The 20,102-nt window shown below is 42.3% G+C and overlaps 1 protein-coding gene across 1 annotated transcript in view; it reads right to left on the bottom strand.

Moving 5' to 3' along the window:
- Positions 1 to 19,702, bottom strand: part of TAF3 (TATA-box binding protein associated factor 3) — a 113,213-nt gene extending 93,511 nt beyond the window's left edge. The window contains exons 1-2 of the mRNA XM_031587621.2: positions 19,411 to 19,702; positions 9,109 to 9,351 (exon numbers count right to left, since the gene is read on the bottom strand). Coding sequence (XP_031443481.2) covers positions 9,109 to 9,351; positions 19,411 to 19,576 — 409 coding nt within the window. The 5' untranslated portion in view covers positions 19,577 to 19,702. The remainder of the gene's footprint in view (positions 1 to 9,108; positions 9,352 to 19,410) is intronic.
- Between the last annotated feature and the right edge of the window lie 400 nt (positions 19,703 to 20,102).

Raw genomic sequence — 20,102 nt, 5'->3', positions numbered from 1 at the left:
ATTCAGAATGGATTATTTGGCCAATCTGTTAAGCCGTACCTCTCAGACACACAGAATCAGTACCATCCTCCTTCCCTCGGGGAAAAGAGCTCATAACGTTTGAAGAAAAATATGCTTCATCCCAACTGTAAGAATACACATGAAACGCACAGTCTTCCTTGAACACAACTCTTTGGAATGGGAAAGCAGCAGACATCAACAGCATGAATGCAGAGGGCAAACAAGTTCACCAAAGAAAATAAATTAAGTTGAATGCTGCAGATTGTAAAGTGGCCAGAATAAAGGCCATTTAAGTTACTGGGCTGTTTTAAATATATACACACAGGGTTGAACTTAAATTTATCTCTCCATATAAAATATCACCTCTGGCAGCATGGAGTCATCACTTATAACCATGATTGAAACATTAATCTAAACCAAGTCAGAGAAATTTGTGACTTATTGTGTTACCACCTGAAGACCCTATGTTTTCCAGCCTTGGGCTAAATACAAGCCAAATCCAGCCCTGCTCAAGTTTGACATTGCTTTTCAAAAACACAGGTATGCTACGGTAGCTTTTACTTACCTGGTCCAAACAATACGCATTTATATATAATATGCAAATAGAATCACATTTAACCCAGTCACGCAATACACAGCTGTTCAAAGCAACAAAATCCAAACTAAAGAAACCTATAAAAATGCTGTCTTGTTAAATCATCAGAAAAACATTAACGTATCTAAAGACTGCAATAAAAAAAAATAATGAATGATCCTACGAAAAACAGTCTTTACAGATGAACTTTAATTATCCAAGAGTCTTGCTATATGAACCAAGGTCACGTCTCCAGCTGCTGTTTCAACTCTCCACGTTATCCAACTTTAAATTTCTCAGGCTCTTGCAGAATTAAGTGGAACTGCCTACACACAAAAATGAGTTATCCTTTCCTAATGACTTACCCACTCACTAATATTCCCTTTGGTGAAGAGTTGGAGAAAACAGGATCACATACTCAAAGGTGAAGACTTGAAGAAGGCACTGAAGTTAAGTGCTGTACGGTAAAGTTATAATGCTTATCTGTGTGTGGCAAAAATAATAATTCAAATGAGCTTTCTTAGTCATAATTTTAAAAATTAGAAGGCAGAGTTCCATGGTCTTAACCTGGACTCTACCACATACTTGTCTGCAGAAGCTTGTAATGAATCATTGACCTGATTGATGCAAGGGAGATACGGGTCCCGTAATCCACGCGTGATCTTTGTCTAGACAACGGCTTGTTCTGATGCTAAGATCAAGGTTAGGCTCAGCTAGACTTGAAAACAGCATCTAAACAAAGTACAATGTCTATTCCTGAATAGCTTCAAGCAGGGATAGTTTCACAATACAAAAGAAACATTTCAGACACTTCAAAAGTGTCTAAAACTGAGACAAGTTACTTTGCAAGGAACTAGTCTGGAGAATAGTTGCTTGGAACAATGATCTGGAAGGACAGCTCCTGAACTCCAGGTGTGAATCCAGCCCCACATCCATGCAAACACCACAGCTGTTAATCACCAGCACAAGAATGTGGACATTACTGGGGAAACTTAGGGCAATGTTTCATAAAACCAGAGATATGTGAGGTTTTAACACCTAAACTCAACACTTTCTATGTCCTTCCCAATACAGCACAAAATTAAGGTGTGCTTGGGTTCTGAACAGTTTCCCTGCAATCTAGGTGCAAATACTGGGATCAGCAACTAAGATAATTTTAATTTTGCTTCTTAAAGGCCACTTGTCAGTATTCACCGGCTAACACTTTCATTACATTAAAATGGTGGCAAAAGTTAAAGAGAAAAAAAAATTACGTTTCACAATATGAAAAATAGGAAAGGCTCCTACATAAAGAAAAAGCAATGAAAAATAATAAAAGTTATGATGTCGGCCCTTAAAATTAGAATACTACTTACATTTATTTCAGTCTGCTTTAAACAGCAGATAAACTTTCCATCTCTCACCCTCTCCCCTGGAGTCACCAAACTACTCTGCGTAGTAAGGGAAAGTCTGAAAGGCTTGAGAACAGTAACACATAGCTATCAGATGATAACCTAATTTGAAACTTATGCTTCCAAAGGTGCATGGGTGTCTGACGATCCAGATGAAATGAAACCCTCAAGAATAGTAGCAGTAGACAGTGCAGGAAGCAACATGGGCTGCAAACAAAGTCACATATTGTCAGAAAAGGGAAAAAACTGATCTGACGTGACAAGTCAAGACAAGTGACAGAAGTTTTGCTGAAAAGGGATCACGAGGAAATTAAAATCATGACAGAATTTCTGTTCAAAACACACAAGACAATAGAATCCTTTTATCATAAAGTCCCATTTTCTCCTCCAGTTTTGTTATAGCCAAACTTGCAATTTGCACATCATAATGCAATGAAAGAACCCATGACTTTCATTCCGATTCAATGTAAACAATTCACTGTAAAAGACTGGCTTCTAAGAAGCAACTTCTGCATTGTGCAGTTTTTATTGTGAATCCCTAAGAAATCACTAACAACTTGTAAGCTATCTAAACAGGTCTGAAAAAAAAAAAAAAATCTTCTGGCTCTGAAGGGATGATATTCCCTTGGAGAAAAGTCACGTTAGCTGTATTTCATTTGCTGTATGCGGCAAGTAATACTCTGATAGCTCAGGAAACTAAACAAAATGCTTTTTCACAATGATGATTTTTTACTGTTAGCATTACTTACTTCTTGTTACTACTTCACAAATATTGGACTCAGCTTCTTTATAAAATATGTTTTCTAATTTTGCTTTTTATGTATAGTGAGGTTCCAGGTTGGTTTATCTGCTTTCAAGGATAGGACATAAATGTATAAGAAAAGACAAAATAAAGCCATAAAAATCCTCACGAGCTAAGATGAAGATTTGTCATCTCCCCTCCAAAAAACAATGCAAATGCTTTTAATTCAGCTCCTCACTTCCAGCGGCCACTCTCCTTGCAAAAATAGTTGAAGTTTTTTTTTTTCCCCCAAAGACATGAATGATTAAGGAAAGCAAGGTACTAACCCCCACAGAATTTAAAATGGTGTATGCCTCTGTCTACATAGGAGATAGATCCTAGCGATGTCGTTGGGCTTCTGCCATGGTTCAAGTTTTACTGTGGTGCTTATTACATTGATTTTTTTTTCCCCCAAATGCTGCAAATTAACTGAAGCTCTTTGGTGAAAACCTATTTAGCTTCACATTTTAAGCCTATAAAAAAATCTTCCTCGTTAAATCCTTTCTTGCAGTATTTCACTGGAAATTATGCTTTAGATTATGATACTACTGCTCAAGAAAAGGTAAAGATACAGCTGTCTTCCCAATTACAGCTCTATCAGCATGCATTCTATAAAAGAGTTATTCTGCTGTCTAATGGCAAAATTTAAACCAGGCACATTTTCTGTATACTTTTTGTTCCTGTCTCCTATTTTCCTTTTTCTTTGAAACCTGCCTCTCCTATTGGCTCTTTCCCAACGCCTTTCTCCTGCCTGCATCTCAAGCTTGGCTGCCTTTCTCATTTTGTCTGTTTTTTTTTTTTTCCTGTTGCTTCTTCCTTGCTATACTGATGCATACATGAAGGCTCATTCACACAAAAGCAATCAGCGTCTAACATTTAGCACAGCACCTGGCCGGCTAAAGGAAGCTTGCAAATGCTCAGTGCCTGGCCATGGTTAGCAGCCGGGAGCAAAGTGCTCACAGTATAGCAGGGGTTTAACTCTTCAAACTGGTTGACTACACAGTACCTGTTTGTTGATGGGTGGTGGTTTCCTAGCCAAATATACTGGAAAAGCTCTGCTGAAAAGATCATTGCTGCTTTTAAACCACCAGCAGCTGGTAGAACAGAGAAGAGTTAGTCTGTGGAATTAAAGTAGATCAGGGGAAAGGCAGAAAGGCTTAAAAACAGCAACAGCGAGACCTGTGTTATCAAAATGGCAAAGTTGATATCCCTGTACTCTTTTTAAAGTCCATTGCATGCTAATTTAGAAAGAGGTATTGCCTTTGTTTAACCCTTGAGGAAACCAGAGACTGAAATTAGGCTGTTCTGAGATCCTTGCTACATTCAGTTCTGGACCGCAGCCAAAAAAAAGCACTGCAAGACTGAGGGGCCAGTGACAGTTTTAAAATCTCATATATCTAGCCACCAGAGCTAGACACTAATGCTTTATGCCACTGTGATGCTTTATGCTTACACAGTTACAGGTCTAGCACCAGGAGGTCCTAGACATCAGATGCAAAAATGTTAATTTTCATCACCAACCTTGCTTCATTCCACTCGTTCTCATCAATTCAAAAGGGATTTTTACTAACCAACGTTATGTGAACAACTAGAGGTGTTCTGTAATTGGACAGCCGGGTTTCAATGCTACCAGGTGGCTGCAAGCACTAGGCTCTGGTGGGTAATGGGTTCCAATATCACATCAACAGCAAAGAGGGGGAAAAAACAGGACTGTTAAGGAGATCAACAATTTTATGCTTTGATCTGCTGGGGAAATAAAATGCTTTGACAGAAAAGGGTACAAATAAATTTATACATCATGCCAAGAACTGGTCCTGATTCCAAAGATCAGAAATACAATGCCAGTGCATGTTATCAAAAATGAAAGACCACAAAACATATTTCCCAGTACAAATTACATTTGTTTCCAGATGATCTTCAAGGAAAAGGAGTTGAACCTCTACGAGTGGGAAGCAAAGAGATACGAAGCAGATGACAGAAAAAGAAAGCAAGGATTAAAAAGATTGCTTAATTCCCTAGAAACCACCCACTTCTCCCTACAAAACACCTCAAACATTGGGAAGAGACTCATGTTTCTTCCCTCGTATCCTTCTGTGTACCCCAACACAATCACGGGGCAGAGAGGAATTAAGGTCTAATGTGAATTATCACGACAAGCACAAAAGCAACATGTTTTCTTTAGCCTCCCATCTACAGAAGCAAGGAAGGGCTAACCCAGAAAGAGAAAGATGAGAAAGTGGATATTTAAAGAAATATATATTATTAAAAACGTGGCAATGCATCAAATACAGGTAGAAATTGTTTCCAGGAAGCTTAAAATTAAGGTTACCATTGCACATGTAGAAGATACACTTGGCTTTGTTTAGTTAATGGAGAACGATACATGTTCTTAGAATGCCAGGAGCCAGGGCTTTACACAGTATCACAGAATAAATGTAATAATGATTATTATTAGCTATGGAAAAGTAGCTGGGCTTTCTCAATTGGCCTAGTTTCAACTCAGTACTGTTTTGCTTCAAATGAAATCAATAAATTCTATGAAGTTGACGTATTATTGCAAAACTATGTTCTTCTACATTAAAGAGCAAGAAATAAAGCATGACCATCATGTTTTGCAACTAATTTATTTTTTTCTCCTTCTTTAATCTGTCTTACAAGTTTACCATGACATTTTACTGACAACAGTGCTAAAATAACTCCAAAAAATACAAAAAGGAGACTAATTAAAATTAGGGAGACAGTGAACATCGTGATACATTGGCATAAAATTATTCCTTCAGTGGCCTTTGTAAAAATACTGCTAAAAACCAGCATTTGCTATGGCAATACTGAATCAGATTGTTTTACAAAACATATAATTTCATATGCAGGTCCTTGCAGTGCCAGCTTTCGGATGAGACCAGATCATTTAGTTAGTGCAACCTACTGAAATAAGGCACTTCTAGTTTTAGGCAAGAAAGTGCTCGGTGCTTTTTTGGAACAAAACTTTCAGCCCTGAACTAAACTCCCAACTGATACAAATTACAGATGGTGAAAACCTATTTGCTGTCATCCCCTTCCCCCGCAACTTCAGAAATCATTCAGAGCGCTGTTTCAGCATTTCTCACTATTAAGTGTATATGTGAAGGAAAAGGTTTTGCTCAGGCTGGACAGAACTTTGCCAAAAACTTGATAACAGCACAGTGATAACTCAGATATCTTAAAAACTGCTGGGTAGACTGCATACTCCAAATACAAAAGCAGCAGTTCTAGAGGAGTGGAAATAAGCAGCCAGCGACACACATGGAACACAAGGAGCGTTGAGAAGGGGGTTAGCAGCACCTACTGGTCACGGCGAATACTGAACACTGACTTTTATCTCAATGAACAATTAAAAAAAAATCTTTTTACTACTCAAGTACTGATCTAGAATTACCTATGAAGTCACTTTGACACTAGAGATAATACTTTTAATTGGATCAGCTGATAAAATTAAAAAGATACCACCTCACCTAATAAACATTCTTTTACTCCTTCCTTTAGACCATCACAGTCACATTACTGTTAATTGTATCAGCACCAGTAATATCTAAATCATTAGCAGTAAATAAATATTCATTGCATGATCTGAGCTCAAGGCTTCAGTATCAAATGGGACGTAGCTATTCTTCCTATTTTATGGGACTGAAAGATTAACACTGCACATCACAACACACACGAACCCTTCCTTTGTTACTGGCTAATTACTACACTCAAAGCAACTCAAGTATTGTGAATTGCCTAACATTAGCCATCAGTTTTGTTTAACCTATGAAGATCTGCAAACTATTAAAAGTTTTTGCGACTCTTCAGAATTTCTACAATCCATTTCTCAAATCGGCAAAAGTAAACCTTCTTCTTCCAATGCAACAAAACATCTATGGCAGTCTCTTGATCTACCTTCTCCCCTTAAAGAAAAAACTCCCAAAAAATAAAACCCGAACGAAAACACATCGAGCACAAAATTACAAATAGTATTTTCAGCAAACATTTCCTCAAAATTAAAATGTTCTCAATTCTAAGTTTTATTAACTCAGCTATAAAAAACCTATATTTGGCTGTCATATTTAATGCTCGCTTTAAATTGCTATTTAAAAAAAGTATTCTTTTTTGTGAAGTTGTGTCTATTGGGTCCTCTGATATACTAGCCTTAGGCATTAGAAGTTTTCCTGGTTCTCATCCAACTTTGGAAATAATATCTTCTTGCTTCGGGTGTTAAAAGGATTCATACATTATTTATAAGGACTGCTAAAATCTAACTCCTGGATCTAACTTGCAAGGGAGAGAGTATAAAAAGTTACATACAAAAAAAAGTACAACTGTCCTCATTTCAATTTTTACTCTCTCTTTACAAGTCATGTAGAGCCAGACTGAGTCTGTAATTCTCTCACCTCTCCCTCCCCTACACTCTGATGTTCTTCTATCGATGCTTTGAGCTCTTTAGGATTTGATCTTTCCTGCGTGTTTTTCAAGTTTGATTTTCCAAGTAAAAAAAACCCAAAAGGCTGTCGGGTAGCCTATTACACATCAAAGGAGTGGGACTGCTCTGACAGAATGGTGTTTGTTTACCTCCTGAAAAAATCAGACTCGAGAGTATGAAGAAAGTAGCCAGAACAGCACAGCCAAAATCCCTTTTCACTTTCCAAAGTCGCCTTCTACGCTTTTCTCTTATTGATGCTGTTATAACATAGATACACATTATTTACATTTTGCCTTTTCTTCCCAGCTCAAGAGTTCATTGCTAAGTTTTGAACGATACTTTCAACAACCTTCATAAAGAAGAGCTACCAGTATCTTCTTATCAATTCAAGAAAATGTTTCTGCACTGAACAACGTTTTCACTTCCCGGGTTATGTGGAGGTAAGAGATTTTATAGACCAAAAGTATTAAAATACCTATCTATTTTATGCAATTATAGACAATAGAAAAGTCAAGTCTACAAAATGTCAGGAAACACTTCCCAGCTTGAGCAAGTCCTCCAGCTGTTACTGGAAATAGAACATTTTTCTGGACAACTACACACACTAGAAGTACTGTATCTGACATCCATTTACAAGCAGATAGCTGTTTCCAACTCTAGTTTCTCTTAGAAAAACTGAAGCACACAGAAATGCTATCTGAACATCCTATAAGAAAGATTAAAGATATACTTACTACTGTTTTCTAAATTATTGAAAAATTGCCCCATCCAACGTTTATAGCAGCAGAGTCGTGGATTTCACCTTATTGGTAAGGCAACATCACTTATTCATTGTTACACTAGGCAGAATTTTTGTATGTATTTCAGCCTTTGAAATCTAACTTCTTCAAAAAAAAAACAAGAGAGACAACAGAGCACGATTCTGTCCCCTCCAAAATTTTAAATGAAATAAATATTTTGGGAATTGTGTCATTTTGTTTCACTCTTTTGGGGAAGAATGATTCTGTTTGTCTGGCATTTTTGCAAACCACAAACTTATACGTGTTTTTTTTCCTCCCAAAGCATACACACAGGACGTTCACTGATTGAAGAGAAATTTAGACGAGGTTACATTTCTTAAACGTTTACCTTATTAGCTAACAATCAAATTTCATGCTAAAAGAACAAGAAAAAAAAAAGGAAAACAGCAATCTTCCCTTTTTCAATGCCACTGCTAAAATCCTTGGGTTAACTGCAGCTTGCTGCATTTCTACAGTTGGTTTCACTGTTACAGCAAGCCTCAGCCCCTGCCTCTGTGCAACTTTCATACAGAAAAAGAAAGCACTTGGAATAGCGATGATAAAATACAAGAAATACCAGCCAATGTCAGTAAAGAAAATTAGAAGCAAGCACTGTGCCTCTAAACAAATCTTATTTCTTTATTTTAAATCAGACTTAAATCAACTAGAAGATGACTTTAGTTTGGCTGTTTTCTTTTTTTTTTTTTTTTTTTTCTTTTTATTTCCCCGTTCCATTCACTCAACAGAAGTACCCAGTGCCAGGAGCTGAGAATGCTGTGCCAGTCTCACTACCCCTCCTTCTTCCCCTCCTCTTTACCAAATTTAAAACCTCTTGCACTACGTACAAGAGAGGGAGGCTATCACATACGAGGTACAGTAAAGAAAATTTCTTATCATCCTAGAACTTAAGCATGTTATAGAAATGTGTGTTGACGTAGCACATTTTGATACCAGAAGCAGGTAAATAAGAGTGAAAAACTAGCTTCTGCCACAGCACTGTCACCCGTTTTGACATCATGCTTTAATATCACCCTTGCCTGTGTAATTTGCAGTGACTACACAGCACAAGGATGTAATATGCATCAAAAAACAAATATGCAAACATGCAAGGACCAAAACTGAAAACAAAATGATTAATTTCGCACCTTCTTGAGAAGAGACAATAGGTGGCATATAGTCCGGGATATATTCTTTCCTTTCTTCTGCATCTTTACTCCCAGGTTGAGGAAATTGTAGGACATTGTTCTTGCTGACGGGAAATGAAGGGATTTGATGCGCGAAAGTCACAGGTTCAATATTGTGTATATAATCTTCCAGTTCATGTAGATTAACCCCCATGAGCTTAAAGGCATCCCCTACGTCATCCAAAATTGGATCTGTGCGGCCATCTGTAACAAAACAACAACATAACAATGACACTTTTTCAAAAATCCAGGTAAAAAAAATTAACTCGCAGAGATTACAGTTTGCCTACTCTCAGTACCAGTAATGGAGATTAATGATCCACAGCTCTGTTAGGTTTATCACTCACTGAGCTATAAAAAAGTTCCAAGTTAAGAACATATTTCTGTTAAAAAATGTTTTATTTCAATCCCTACCATTTTAAAGAACTGTCCATCAACAGCACAGCAAGGAAAACTGAGAGGAAAGCTAACAGGCAGCTGTCCCTGGCAACAGAAAATTAACAACACACACCACTCAAAGCACTCTGATTTCAAAAAGTACATTAAAACGAGCAAAACAAGCCCACAATATGCTCGAAGTGTCCCTCAACCAGCACATAACCGACCAGATATTATTTTTCAATTTAGAAAATTAATAATTCTATTTGTTGAATGAAACTAGTTCATAGGGAACAAAAAAAAGAAGATATCTTGAGTATCTCTTGATAACAAGAATTCTTTACATAGTATCTTTCCATCAGATGGAAGTTACAGGCTTCATAAGCTATGAGTCACTATACCTACCAGCTAGATATACCTCCTGGATGAAACATAGTAATATCAACAGCATTCTGATGATAAGGGAATATTCTAGTCTAGATTTTAGGGACCAATTTCATATGGTGCAATTCAAGTTAGATTCTGCAGCAAAAACCTTCTTTTTCTTATAAAAAGTACAATGAAGCCTTACTGGCCAAGCAGTCAGAACCTTGCTTTTACACATTCCCCAGAAGAAGGCAGTCTAAGAGACGATGTACTTCATTCCACACATGTAATTGGGGTCAGAGATGTAAATTATACAGCACAGAAGTCCTTCAAGTGCCTCAGTTTCCCTAAGCAGACAGAGATCAGTTCCTCCAAACGCCTCCAGAGGGAGAATGGGGCACCTGACTTCAGACCTATGGCATTGCTTTGAGTCTCATCCTAACTCATAATCATCATCAAATAGATGCCTTAAACTACATCTATTTTTTTGTTATTCTATAAAATTATACTACATTATTAACACTATGGCTTATGAAAACATTATAACCCTAAATGATAAGTTGCAATTTGATTACTAAAGTAACAATGGGAAACCAGCCCATGCTTATTGAAGGAACAAAATCACTATTCTGAACTCAGAATCAGAAGGCTCAGCTCTAGAGAACTGGGTCGGGGCAGAGGGGGCGGGGGGAAAGGATGCTCTTTTGTTCTTTTTCTGAACCTAATCTCCTCTTGATTTATCTTGAAGCCAAAGCAGCCGAGCGGGCTGGTTCTCACATCACTGGATGAATTCAAACCCCCAGCCAACTTCTGCCTGCAGATACGTTTAGGAAATAAGAATTTTGTTCTAGAATTTCTCTTCTCAGTCTTGCGGTGAAGATAAGAGTAATGCTCAGATCATGGCTTTGATTCTCAGCTCTGTAACACAGGGCTCTTGTGTGACTGTGGGCAAGGTGCTTGTTTTAATTCTCTTGCTTCTTTTGTCTGTATTAAGAGTGTGAACTCCGTGCGATGAGAACCATCTCTTACTTTTGTTCATACAATATTTAGTACAAGTGCCAATTATTTCCCCTGCAGACTCCAGGGATAGATAAATCCAGGGGCTTACACAAATGTAATTAAGGCCATCACAATTTTAGGGCAGATTTGAGATCCCTATAGTTACTGTGCATTTAATAGAAGTGTTTTACCATTAAAAAATTGAACTTTGATGACACAGACAAAAAATTTTATGTTGTTTTTAGTCACTCTATAGACCACGGAGATACCTTTGAACTACTGAACCACTTCTTAGGACCAAGCTAAACAGCCAGTTAAAGTGCAAAGCCTGAGGAAAACTCTTTAACAAGCCCCAGAGCAGAACATATTTATTCCCTGGATGTTTATTCTCCAGATGCTCTTGAAATTCCTGACTGTGCCATGCTCAGAGATGATCCATGTGGAGGCTCAGCTCTCATCCCCAGGGCAGACATCACCCAGACCCAAAACCATACCAACAGATAAGGACACACCATACTTAACAAAGAATGATTAGGGTTGGAAGGGACCTTTCAGATCATCTAGTTCCAACCCCCTGCTATAGGCAGGGCTCTCAAAAGGCCCTTGTACAGCCCCAGGAATGGGACAGATATGTGTCTTGCAGTCTTGGGAGGGCAAGGGCAAATGGTTTTCAACTGGAAAAGGGGTAGATTTAGGCTAAATATCGGGAAGAAACTGCTTACTGTGAGGGTGGTGAGACATTGGAACAGGTTGCCTAGCAAGGTTGTGGGTGCCCCATCCCTGGAGGTGCTCAAGGCCAGGCTGGATGGGGCCCTCAGCAGCCTGAGCCAGTTGGGGGCAACCATCCCATAGCAGGGGTTGGAACTGGAGGGGCTTTGAAGTCTCTACCAACTTAAGGCATTCTATGATAAAACTGACTGAAAACTCAAAAGTGTTTAAAAGCTGCAACCGTCACAGTGATGAAAGCACTGATCAGTTCACCTTTTCTAGAAATACCACCTCAGTCAGAAAAGCACACACACACAAAAAAAAATAAGTGTTTTGAAACCAAAATTAACTAAAAATACAGCACAAAAAATGCTTTAAATGCAATTTCAGTTGATTCATCAAATTTGAAAAAACTCGAGCTTGTGCCTTTATACTTCTAATAGTTTAACATTTCTCTTCCCTATCTTGCTCAATAGAAATTCACTTAAACAGCAGAAGCCAGACACATTAAAGAGAATGCTGACAAACATGCAACTCTCCTGCTGTTTCACAAAAAAAAAAAAAAAAAAAAAAAAAAAAAGTAATAATTTTACGTATACTGAACTTGTTTAGATATTCTTCAGGTATCTGTGCTAACCTCTGTTTAAAAATTCATATGCTGGCAACTTCCAGTAAAATAAGTAATCCAGTGTTGCACAGCAAGTGCCAAATTACAGCTTTGGAGGTCTTGGGTTCCAGTCTCACACTGCTCCCTGTAACACAACACTTCAAATAATATCTCAGAATCATAGAATTGCTTGAGTTGGAAGAGGCCTTTAAAGGTCACCATGTCCAACTTTCCTGCAATGATCAGGGACATCTACGGCTCAATCGGGTGCTCAGAGTCCATCCTGCCTGACCTTGGATATGTCCAGAACACATATTCTCTGGGATTAGGAAGAGACATAAGACAGCAGAATGTTTCATCCAGCAAGTTACAACTCCTGCTGATCTCGAACCAGTGAAGAATATTTCTCCTCACAAGCTTTAAGCTATACTATCTCCTTGAAAGGCAATGATGCTCCAAAATTGATAGAGCTATGGTAACCAGCAGAGCTAAATTAAGTCCCAAACTCATTCATCAGAACGCTGCAGAAATGGCCACAGTCACCTCACTCAGCCTTGTCGTGTAAGTGAGTAATGAGGAACCTGCATGCAGAAGTGGATTAAAAACAAAAGAAAAAACCAACAAGTGTCCAGTGAGAAGCTGTCCAGAGTCCAACTGCTGCTCCATGTCACCAGCTGACAAATATTCATGTTATCCAAAGAGACTGCAGAGCTGGGGAATGTCACTGGGAGAAACTCTCATTCTCTCCTTAAACTTCACTGGTTGATGCACGAACAACCTTTGCCAGTCCTCCCACATCCTCTCATCTCCCCTATCTAGGGCCCAAAGATCATAGGAGTCAGTGAAAAATTAACGAGTGCAGAACAGAAAGCTGCTGTTTTCATGCTTTTTTTTTTTTTTTTTTTTAAAGCAGGGTGCAACTGCAGCTCTGAAATAAATACATTGAGAAAAAATACTGAGTCACTATCCATGCAACATGTGCAAACTATTATAAATAACTCAGCATTCACCCTCATGTTTGTAGAGAAGAACCTTCAAGCAGTAAGTTATTTGGTCTAGCTCCTCAGCTCTGTCATTGATTCCCTGTGCTCCAGTAAGTCACACAGCCCTACCATGCACTGAATATGTGCACCTGCACTGAGGAGTTACTCCAGAATAATTCAAGTACACAACACATGACTTTCATCCAGCAACCACAGGAACAGTTGGAAGCATGCAGAGTATGTATAGATATATGCCTTATCTGAGTGCACTTCATTGGGAAAAAGAGGTCCTGTTAACATCTCCTTGCTATTTCTGCTCAGTCTGCTCCTTTTCCTGGTAAATTTGTAAATGCTGAGCAAAAGAAAATCAAGTTGCCTTTCTTTATCGCTAGCCAGTGAGAAGTTAATTGGTTTTAAACCATCAAAACTCAGGGTTATCAGGCATCAAGAGGTACACCTATTGGAACAAACGTTACAGAATACATCGGGCCCCGGATAGATACCGGTCACAGTGTTCAGAAAATCAGTGCAGGGAATTAGCTCATTTAAACTGAGCATCAAATCCTAATGCTGTAGAGATTACTATTATATACTGATAAGAGTGAAATTTTAAAAAGTAAAATAAAAATCTACAATGTAATTTGGGTTGATTCCAGGTTAATTCTCCCCATGGAGAAAATCGCTGGCTCACTGTCAGCATTCCCAAAACTCACTTCTACATCTTGCAAAGCCATGTGAAACATGAGTGCAAAGAGACACAGCACACGATGGGCAGCCCTCCCCTAAAACAACAAAAATGGGCATCTTGGCTTTCAAAAACAGCACGATGCCATTTGTTTTGTAGTTTCAATACCTTAATTACATACTCCAACACTGGTTTTCAAACATTTCAGCATAAAAACACGTGCGAAGCATCCTGCATACCAAACAGATTTCTTCTCATGAGCTTTCCACAAACGCAAACAGCATAACACGGTTTACTTCAACAAGCAAACCCTCACTTTCTCCCCTGTAAGTTCACCCTCTCCTCCACCCCAACACAGCATTCTGAAGCATTTCACAGCATCAAACACATCTCAAGTCTGCTTTGCAAATCGTTTTGTCTTCTATTCACTCCCATCAAATAGAGCTACGGCAAATGCAAAGAAACAACAGCAGAAAAGTAATGAAAATCGTGAATGTGGCTCTCCTAATGGGATGTAACAGCTGGAACAAAGATCTAACACAGTTGGGAAAGCCATCATTTTCTTTTGCAACTGAGAAAATATGTGAACGGCGATGACATGCTTTTCAAAGCAATACCACACTGCCTCAATTACGTCAGAGTAAATCCATTCAGTTTTGAATACAAAGATTATGTCCCTCCAGCTGACAGCCCTGCTAACTCAACCCCAACTGGTCGGACTGTGAGATAACACACTGACAATGAAGATGCTACAATTGGAATTTAATTAATTCTACTTATGCAAAACCATGGTGAAATTCAACTCATTAATCCAGAACTGGGTTTGTACAGCCACTTCTTTTAGGTGCAAAAGGAAACTATTACGAGAAATCAGGGGGATGTCAGCTGAGCATTAAGGTGCCTTTTCACAAACCTTTTAGAGTAATAAATACAGGTATCATTTTAAGAGAGATAAATAAGGAAATACCATATTGCTGATATGAAAACAGCACATTCCCTTTCTCCACTGAAGAAAAAAACTAAAAACAAAACAAACAGAGCAGAACTTCCTTCTCCATTCACAGAAAGGAAAAAAAGATTTTGTTTCTGCCCCTTTTTAGAGCACCTGAAGTATAGAGAGGTATCTCATTTCTAACTCCCACTGTGTACTTCCAATTCCTTCAGCAACGAAAGGCACAAGTTGTACATTTACCACCTCTGCATCTTTTCCTCCCAGACCTGCAAACACTGAGTATCTGTGGCAGGGTTAGCCAAGCCTGAAAGGCAGAGCTGGGTATCACTTCTGTTCAGATCACTGTAGATTGCTTTTCTGGGGATCAGTGATGCAATAAGAACTTCTGCCCCTTGGGAAGATGGCAGGACCACAAGCACAGCATCTTCAGGCCATGTCTGCTCGTCTCTTCACCAAACTGAGCCTCATCTTGTGGGGGTATTTTCTGTCCGCAAGGATACCGAATCACAGAATTGCTAAGGTTGGATGGGACCTTAAAGCACACCCAATTCAACTTCTGCCATGAGCTGGCTGCCACCGACCAGCTCAGGCTGCCCAGGGCCCCATGCAGCCTGGCCTTGAACACATTCAGGGCTACAACATCCACAACCTCTCTGAGGAGCCTGCGCCAGCACCTCACCATCCTCTGAGTAAAGAATTCCTTCCTAACATCTACTGTCTTTTAGTTTAGAATCATTCCCCCTTGTCCTACCACTGTCTGTATAAGAACCTGGTCCCTCTCCTGCTTGTAAGCTCCCTTCAAGTACTGGAAGGTCCCAATTAGGTGACCTCAGAGCCTTCACTAAGCTAAATCAACCCATTTCCCTCAACCTTTCTTCACAGGAGAGGTGCTCCTCTGATCATCTTTGTGGCCTTCCCCCAGACCTGTTCCAACAGCTCCATGTCTTCTTTGTACTGAGGGGCCCAGACTGGGACACAGTACTCAGGCAGGGCCACACATGAGCACAGTAGAGGGGGACAGTCACCTCCCCCTCCTTGGTGGCTGCCCCTCTTCTCATGCAGCCCAGAAGGCCAACAGTATCCTGGGCTGCAAGAGCTCACTGCTTCCTCACGTTCAGCTTTTCATCCCCAAGTCCCTCTTCCCAGGGCTGTTCTCAATGAGCTCCTCTTCTCCCAGTCTGCAAACATACCTGGGACTGCCCCGACCCAAATGCAACAGTTTGCACTTGGCCCTGTTGAACTTTCTCACCTACCCACTTTAAGAGCCTTTTCACATCCCTCTGGATGGCATTTCTCCCTTCTCTGGTGTCAACTGCACCGCTCAGCTTGGTGTCACCTGCAAACTTGCTGAAGATGTGCTTGTGTCACCCTCATTTTGTGGCTCTCACATCCCCATAAGTTAAACAGAAGTGCCAGTACAGCATTCAGTTCACATAGACTGGACTGGAGTTGCCACTTGTCATCCTTCCCACACACCCCCTCCTGCAAAGCAGTGCAGCAACCCCTGCCCTGCTCTTAGGGCTCCATAGCTCTGAGATACCTCATCAAGCCCACCCGCACCCATCAGGACACTGTCACTCTCTGCTTCACGCTCATACTCTGAAGCACAGGCAGTCCTCCTGCTCTGTTCTCATTCCCCTGTCACATACCTTCAGCAGACCCTTCAGCACTCCCAAGCTCTGCAGAGCTATCTGCCTCCCTATAAACATTCCCTGTGGACTCTGCAGGGACCCAGTCAGCCCTGAGGAACTCGCAGTGTCATCCTCCATCCACTACCAGGGCAATATTTGTTGCCCTCTTTCTCAACCATCCCCACACAGACATGTTGCTTTGTGCTCACACAGACTCCTGAACCTCCCTTCTCTCTTCTCCCATTTGGTATGAGCTTCCTGACCTATGTCTCTGCCCCAGCAATGCTATCAACAGCTCTGTTCTCCTAATCCCAAATCCAGCAAGGCTCCACACTGCCCTGATACACATTAATCCCTCAACCCAAGCTGCATGGCACCCTTCACACATACATTCTTGATCTCACAAGCACAGATCCCTGTGCTCTCTTTGCATATGCATCCTCTTCCCAAAATCAAAACCCCTATATCCTCCCCTGTACACATACACCCCAACCCTACACAACGCAGACAGAGGAAGGGAGGCAGCAGCCCCATCTCCTCACTACTTCAAAGCTTAATTATCCCCACACCTACAGTTCTATGGTCCCAAATCCTTGCCCATCTCCCACTAGCCCACAGCCTGACCTCTTCCATCCCCTCACCTCTCACTCAGCTGCCCAAAGACCAACTCCCCAGACACTCAACATGCAGAAGTACCCCACAGGACATCCACCTATGCCCTCAAATTATTGCTCCTATCGTCATAGCTCCCAATGTTGCTCTACAGCATTCCTCTCCATATCCCACAGCACTGCCCCACAGCCTCCAAACACAGAGCTGCTCTTCCTGTGACCTCAAAGTACTGCTCCTAGCCCTAAGGACCCATCACTCCCCTACAGTTTCCCATCCCACAGCCTCCAGCACTGTGCTACAGCCTCCAACCCCACAGCCATCCTTTCTATGCCCTAAAGTACTGCTCCTAGCCCAGCAGTCCCCCAACACTACCCTATAACCTCTCACCCAACAGCTGCCCTTCCTATGCCCCAAAGCATTACTCATAACCTTATAGTCCCAAACATTGTCTGAATGCTTTCCTCCTCGTGGCCCCTTGCAGCTGCCCCTCCTAAGTATTGCTCAATACAGCCCCCAATGCTGTCTTACAGCTTTCCTATTCACAACCCTCAGCACTGCCTCACATTTTCCAACCCCACAGCCAGCCCTTCTATGATCCAAAGTGTCACTTCTAGCCCTAGCTCTGCCCCCTACAGCCTTCCACTCTACAGCTGCCCTTCTTAATACCTCCAAAAAATTGCTCTCCAGCCTACAGTCTTCCTCCTCACAGCCCCAAGCACTGCCTCTTGGCCTCGAACTGCACATCTGCTTTTCCTATGCCCCCAAAGTATTGCTCATACCCCCACAGTCCCAACACTGCCCTAAAACCTTCCTCTTCACATCTCCCAGTGCTACCTCTCAGCCTCCAACTGCACATCTGCCTTTGTGATCCCATAAGATTTCTCACATCCTCTTAGTCCCAAACACTGTCCTACAGCTTTCCTCCCCACGGCCCCTAGTGCTTCCCCATACCATAGCTTCCCTTCTAAAGCATTGCTCCTGATCCCACACCATCAACACTACCCTACAGCTTTCCTACCCATAGCCCTCAGCTGAACAAGCCCACAGCTTCCAGCTCCACACCTGCCCTTACTTTGACCTCAAAGTATTGTTCCTTTCTCTACAGCCCTCAACAATGCCCTACAGCCTTCTACTGCATAGCCCTCAGCACTGCCCCACAGCCTCCAAACTCACAACTGCCCATCCTGTGACCCCAAAGTTTTGTTCCTATTCCTGTGGCCCTCATCACTGCCTAACAGTTTCTCATCCCATGGCCCCCATTACTATCTTATAGCCGCCAACCACTCATACTCTCTACCTATGCCCCCTAACAATTACCTCTAGCCCTACAGCTCCCAACACTCCTTATGCTCTGCTTCTTGTAGCCCCAGCACTGTCCTATAGCATCCAAACTGATGGCTGCTCTTCCTATGCTCTTAAGTATTGCTCCTACTCTCACATCTCCCAACACCACCCTACAGAATTCCTCCCTACAGTCCCCAGCACTACCCGGAGCATCCCCCTCTACTCTGCTCTTGTGAGGCCCCATCTGGAGTACTGTGTCCAGGTCTGGAGCCCCCAATTCAAGAAAGACGGGGAACTGTTGGAGAGGGTCCAGAGAAGAGCCACAAAGATGATTAAGGGGCTGGAGCACCTCCCCTATGAAGACAGGCTGAGGGAAGTGGGTTTGTTCAGCCTGGAGAAAAAAAGGCTGCAGGGTGACCTCACTGCAGCCTTTCAGTACCTAAAGGGAACCTACAAACAGTAGGGGAATCAATTCTTTGAAAGGGTGGATAACAGCAGGACAAGGGGAAATGGTTTTAAGTTGAGGGAGGGAAGATTGAAGTTGGATGTCAGGGGGAAGTTCTTTACTATGAGAGAGGTGAGGTGCTGGAACAGGCTATACAGAGAGGTTGTGGATGCCCCATCCCTGGAGGTGTTCAAGGCCAGACTGGATGGGGCCCTGGGCAGCCTGGTCTGGTATGAAATGTGGAGGTTGGTGGCCCCGCCTGTGGCAGGGGGTTTGGAGCTTCATGATCCTTGAGGTCCCTTCCAACCCTGGCCATTCTGTGATTCTGTAATCACACACCTGCCTCTCACCTAAGCCTACTGTTACAGCCCTCCACACTGCCTTCCTTCCAACCGTCCTCAGCAGCGTCCCACAGTCCCCATGCCAAGAGCTGCCCTTTCCACACCCCCAAAGAACTGCTTTAACTCCCACAACCCCCAAACCCAGAACTGCCTTTCCTGTGACCCCACAGCCCTGCTCCTAGCCTTATGGCCCCCATCACCGCCCTGCAGCCTCCTCCCCCACATCCCAACGCCCCGAAGTATCTCTCCTACACCCGCACGCTCTCACTCACAGAGCTCGCAGTAGCGGTGGCAGCCACGGCCCAATCCCTGCAGGTACCGCTGCAGCACATCGGTGAGGAGATCGCAGGCCGAAACCTGCACCGAATCCCAGCCCAACGCCTGACAGATCTGCGCCACCGATACCCGCAGCAGCCACCGCGAGTACGTCTCGCACATGCCGGCTGGGCTCGGCTCCGCGTAGCCCGCGCCCGCCCTGGGCCGGGAGGGCCGCGGGAGGCTCACGCAGGGCCCGCCGCCGCCGCCGCCATCTTGGCGCCGCGCTTTGCCCCGCCCCGCGCCAGGCAACGCCGCTCCAACGCCGATCGCATCGAGCGGAGCCGCCGCGGGGACGGCGGGGCGGGGCGCTGAGCTGTCCTGTCCTCAAAGCGGGGGATTGTAGAGCGGGCTTCGTCTGGAGGTGCGGTGAAATGATGCCGTGTCCTCCTCGTTACTCACGTGCAGACTCGCTACACGGAGCACCATATGGCACAGCTGTCGCTAACGCTGCATCCCGATAAATTTAGAGCAATTTCCCGCACTTCTGTGCGAGCTGCAGCATTCCCTGCTGTGAGGAGCACGGAGCGGAGAGGAAACCGATGGAGAGAATCCTTTGATAGCAGAGAGGCTTCTCAAGGACACAGGAAGGAGCTTGACATAAGGCGCTTGAAAACAGAATTGATTTTAAAGCCCATAGACTGGTAGA

The sequence above is a fragment of the Phasianus colchicus genome, chromosome 1 (assembly GCF_987193195.1).
Source record: "Phasianus colchicus chromosome 1, bPhaCol1.hap1.1, whole genome shotgun sequence".
Lineage (NCBI taxonomy): Eukaryota > Metazoa > Chordata > Aves > Galliformes > Phasianidae > Phasianus > Phasianus colchicus.
Note: the sequence above shows the minus strand (reverse complement) of the source record. Positions and strands in the feature narration are given on the sequence as shown.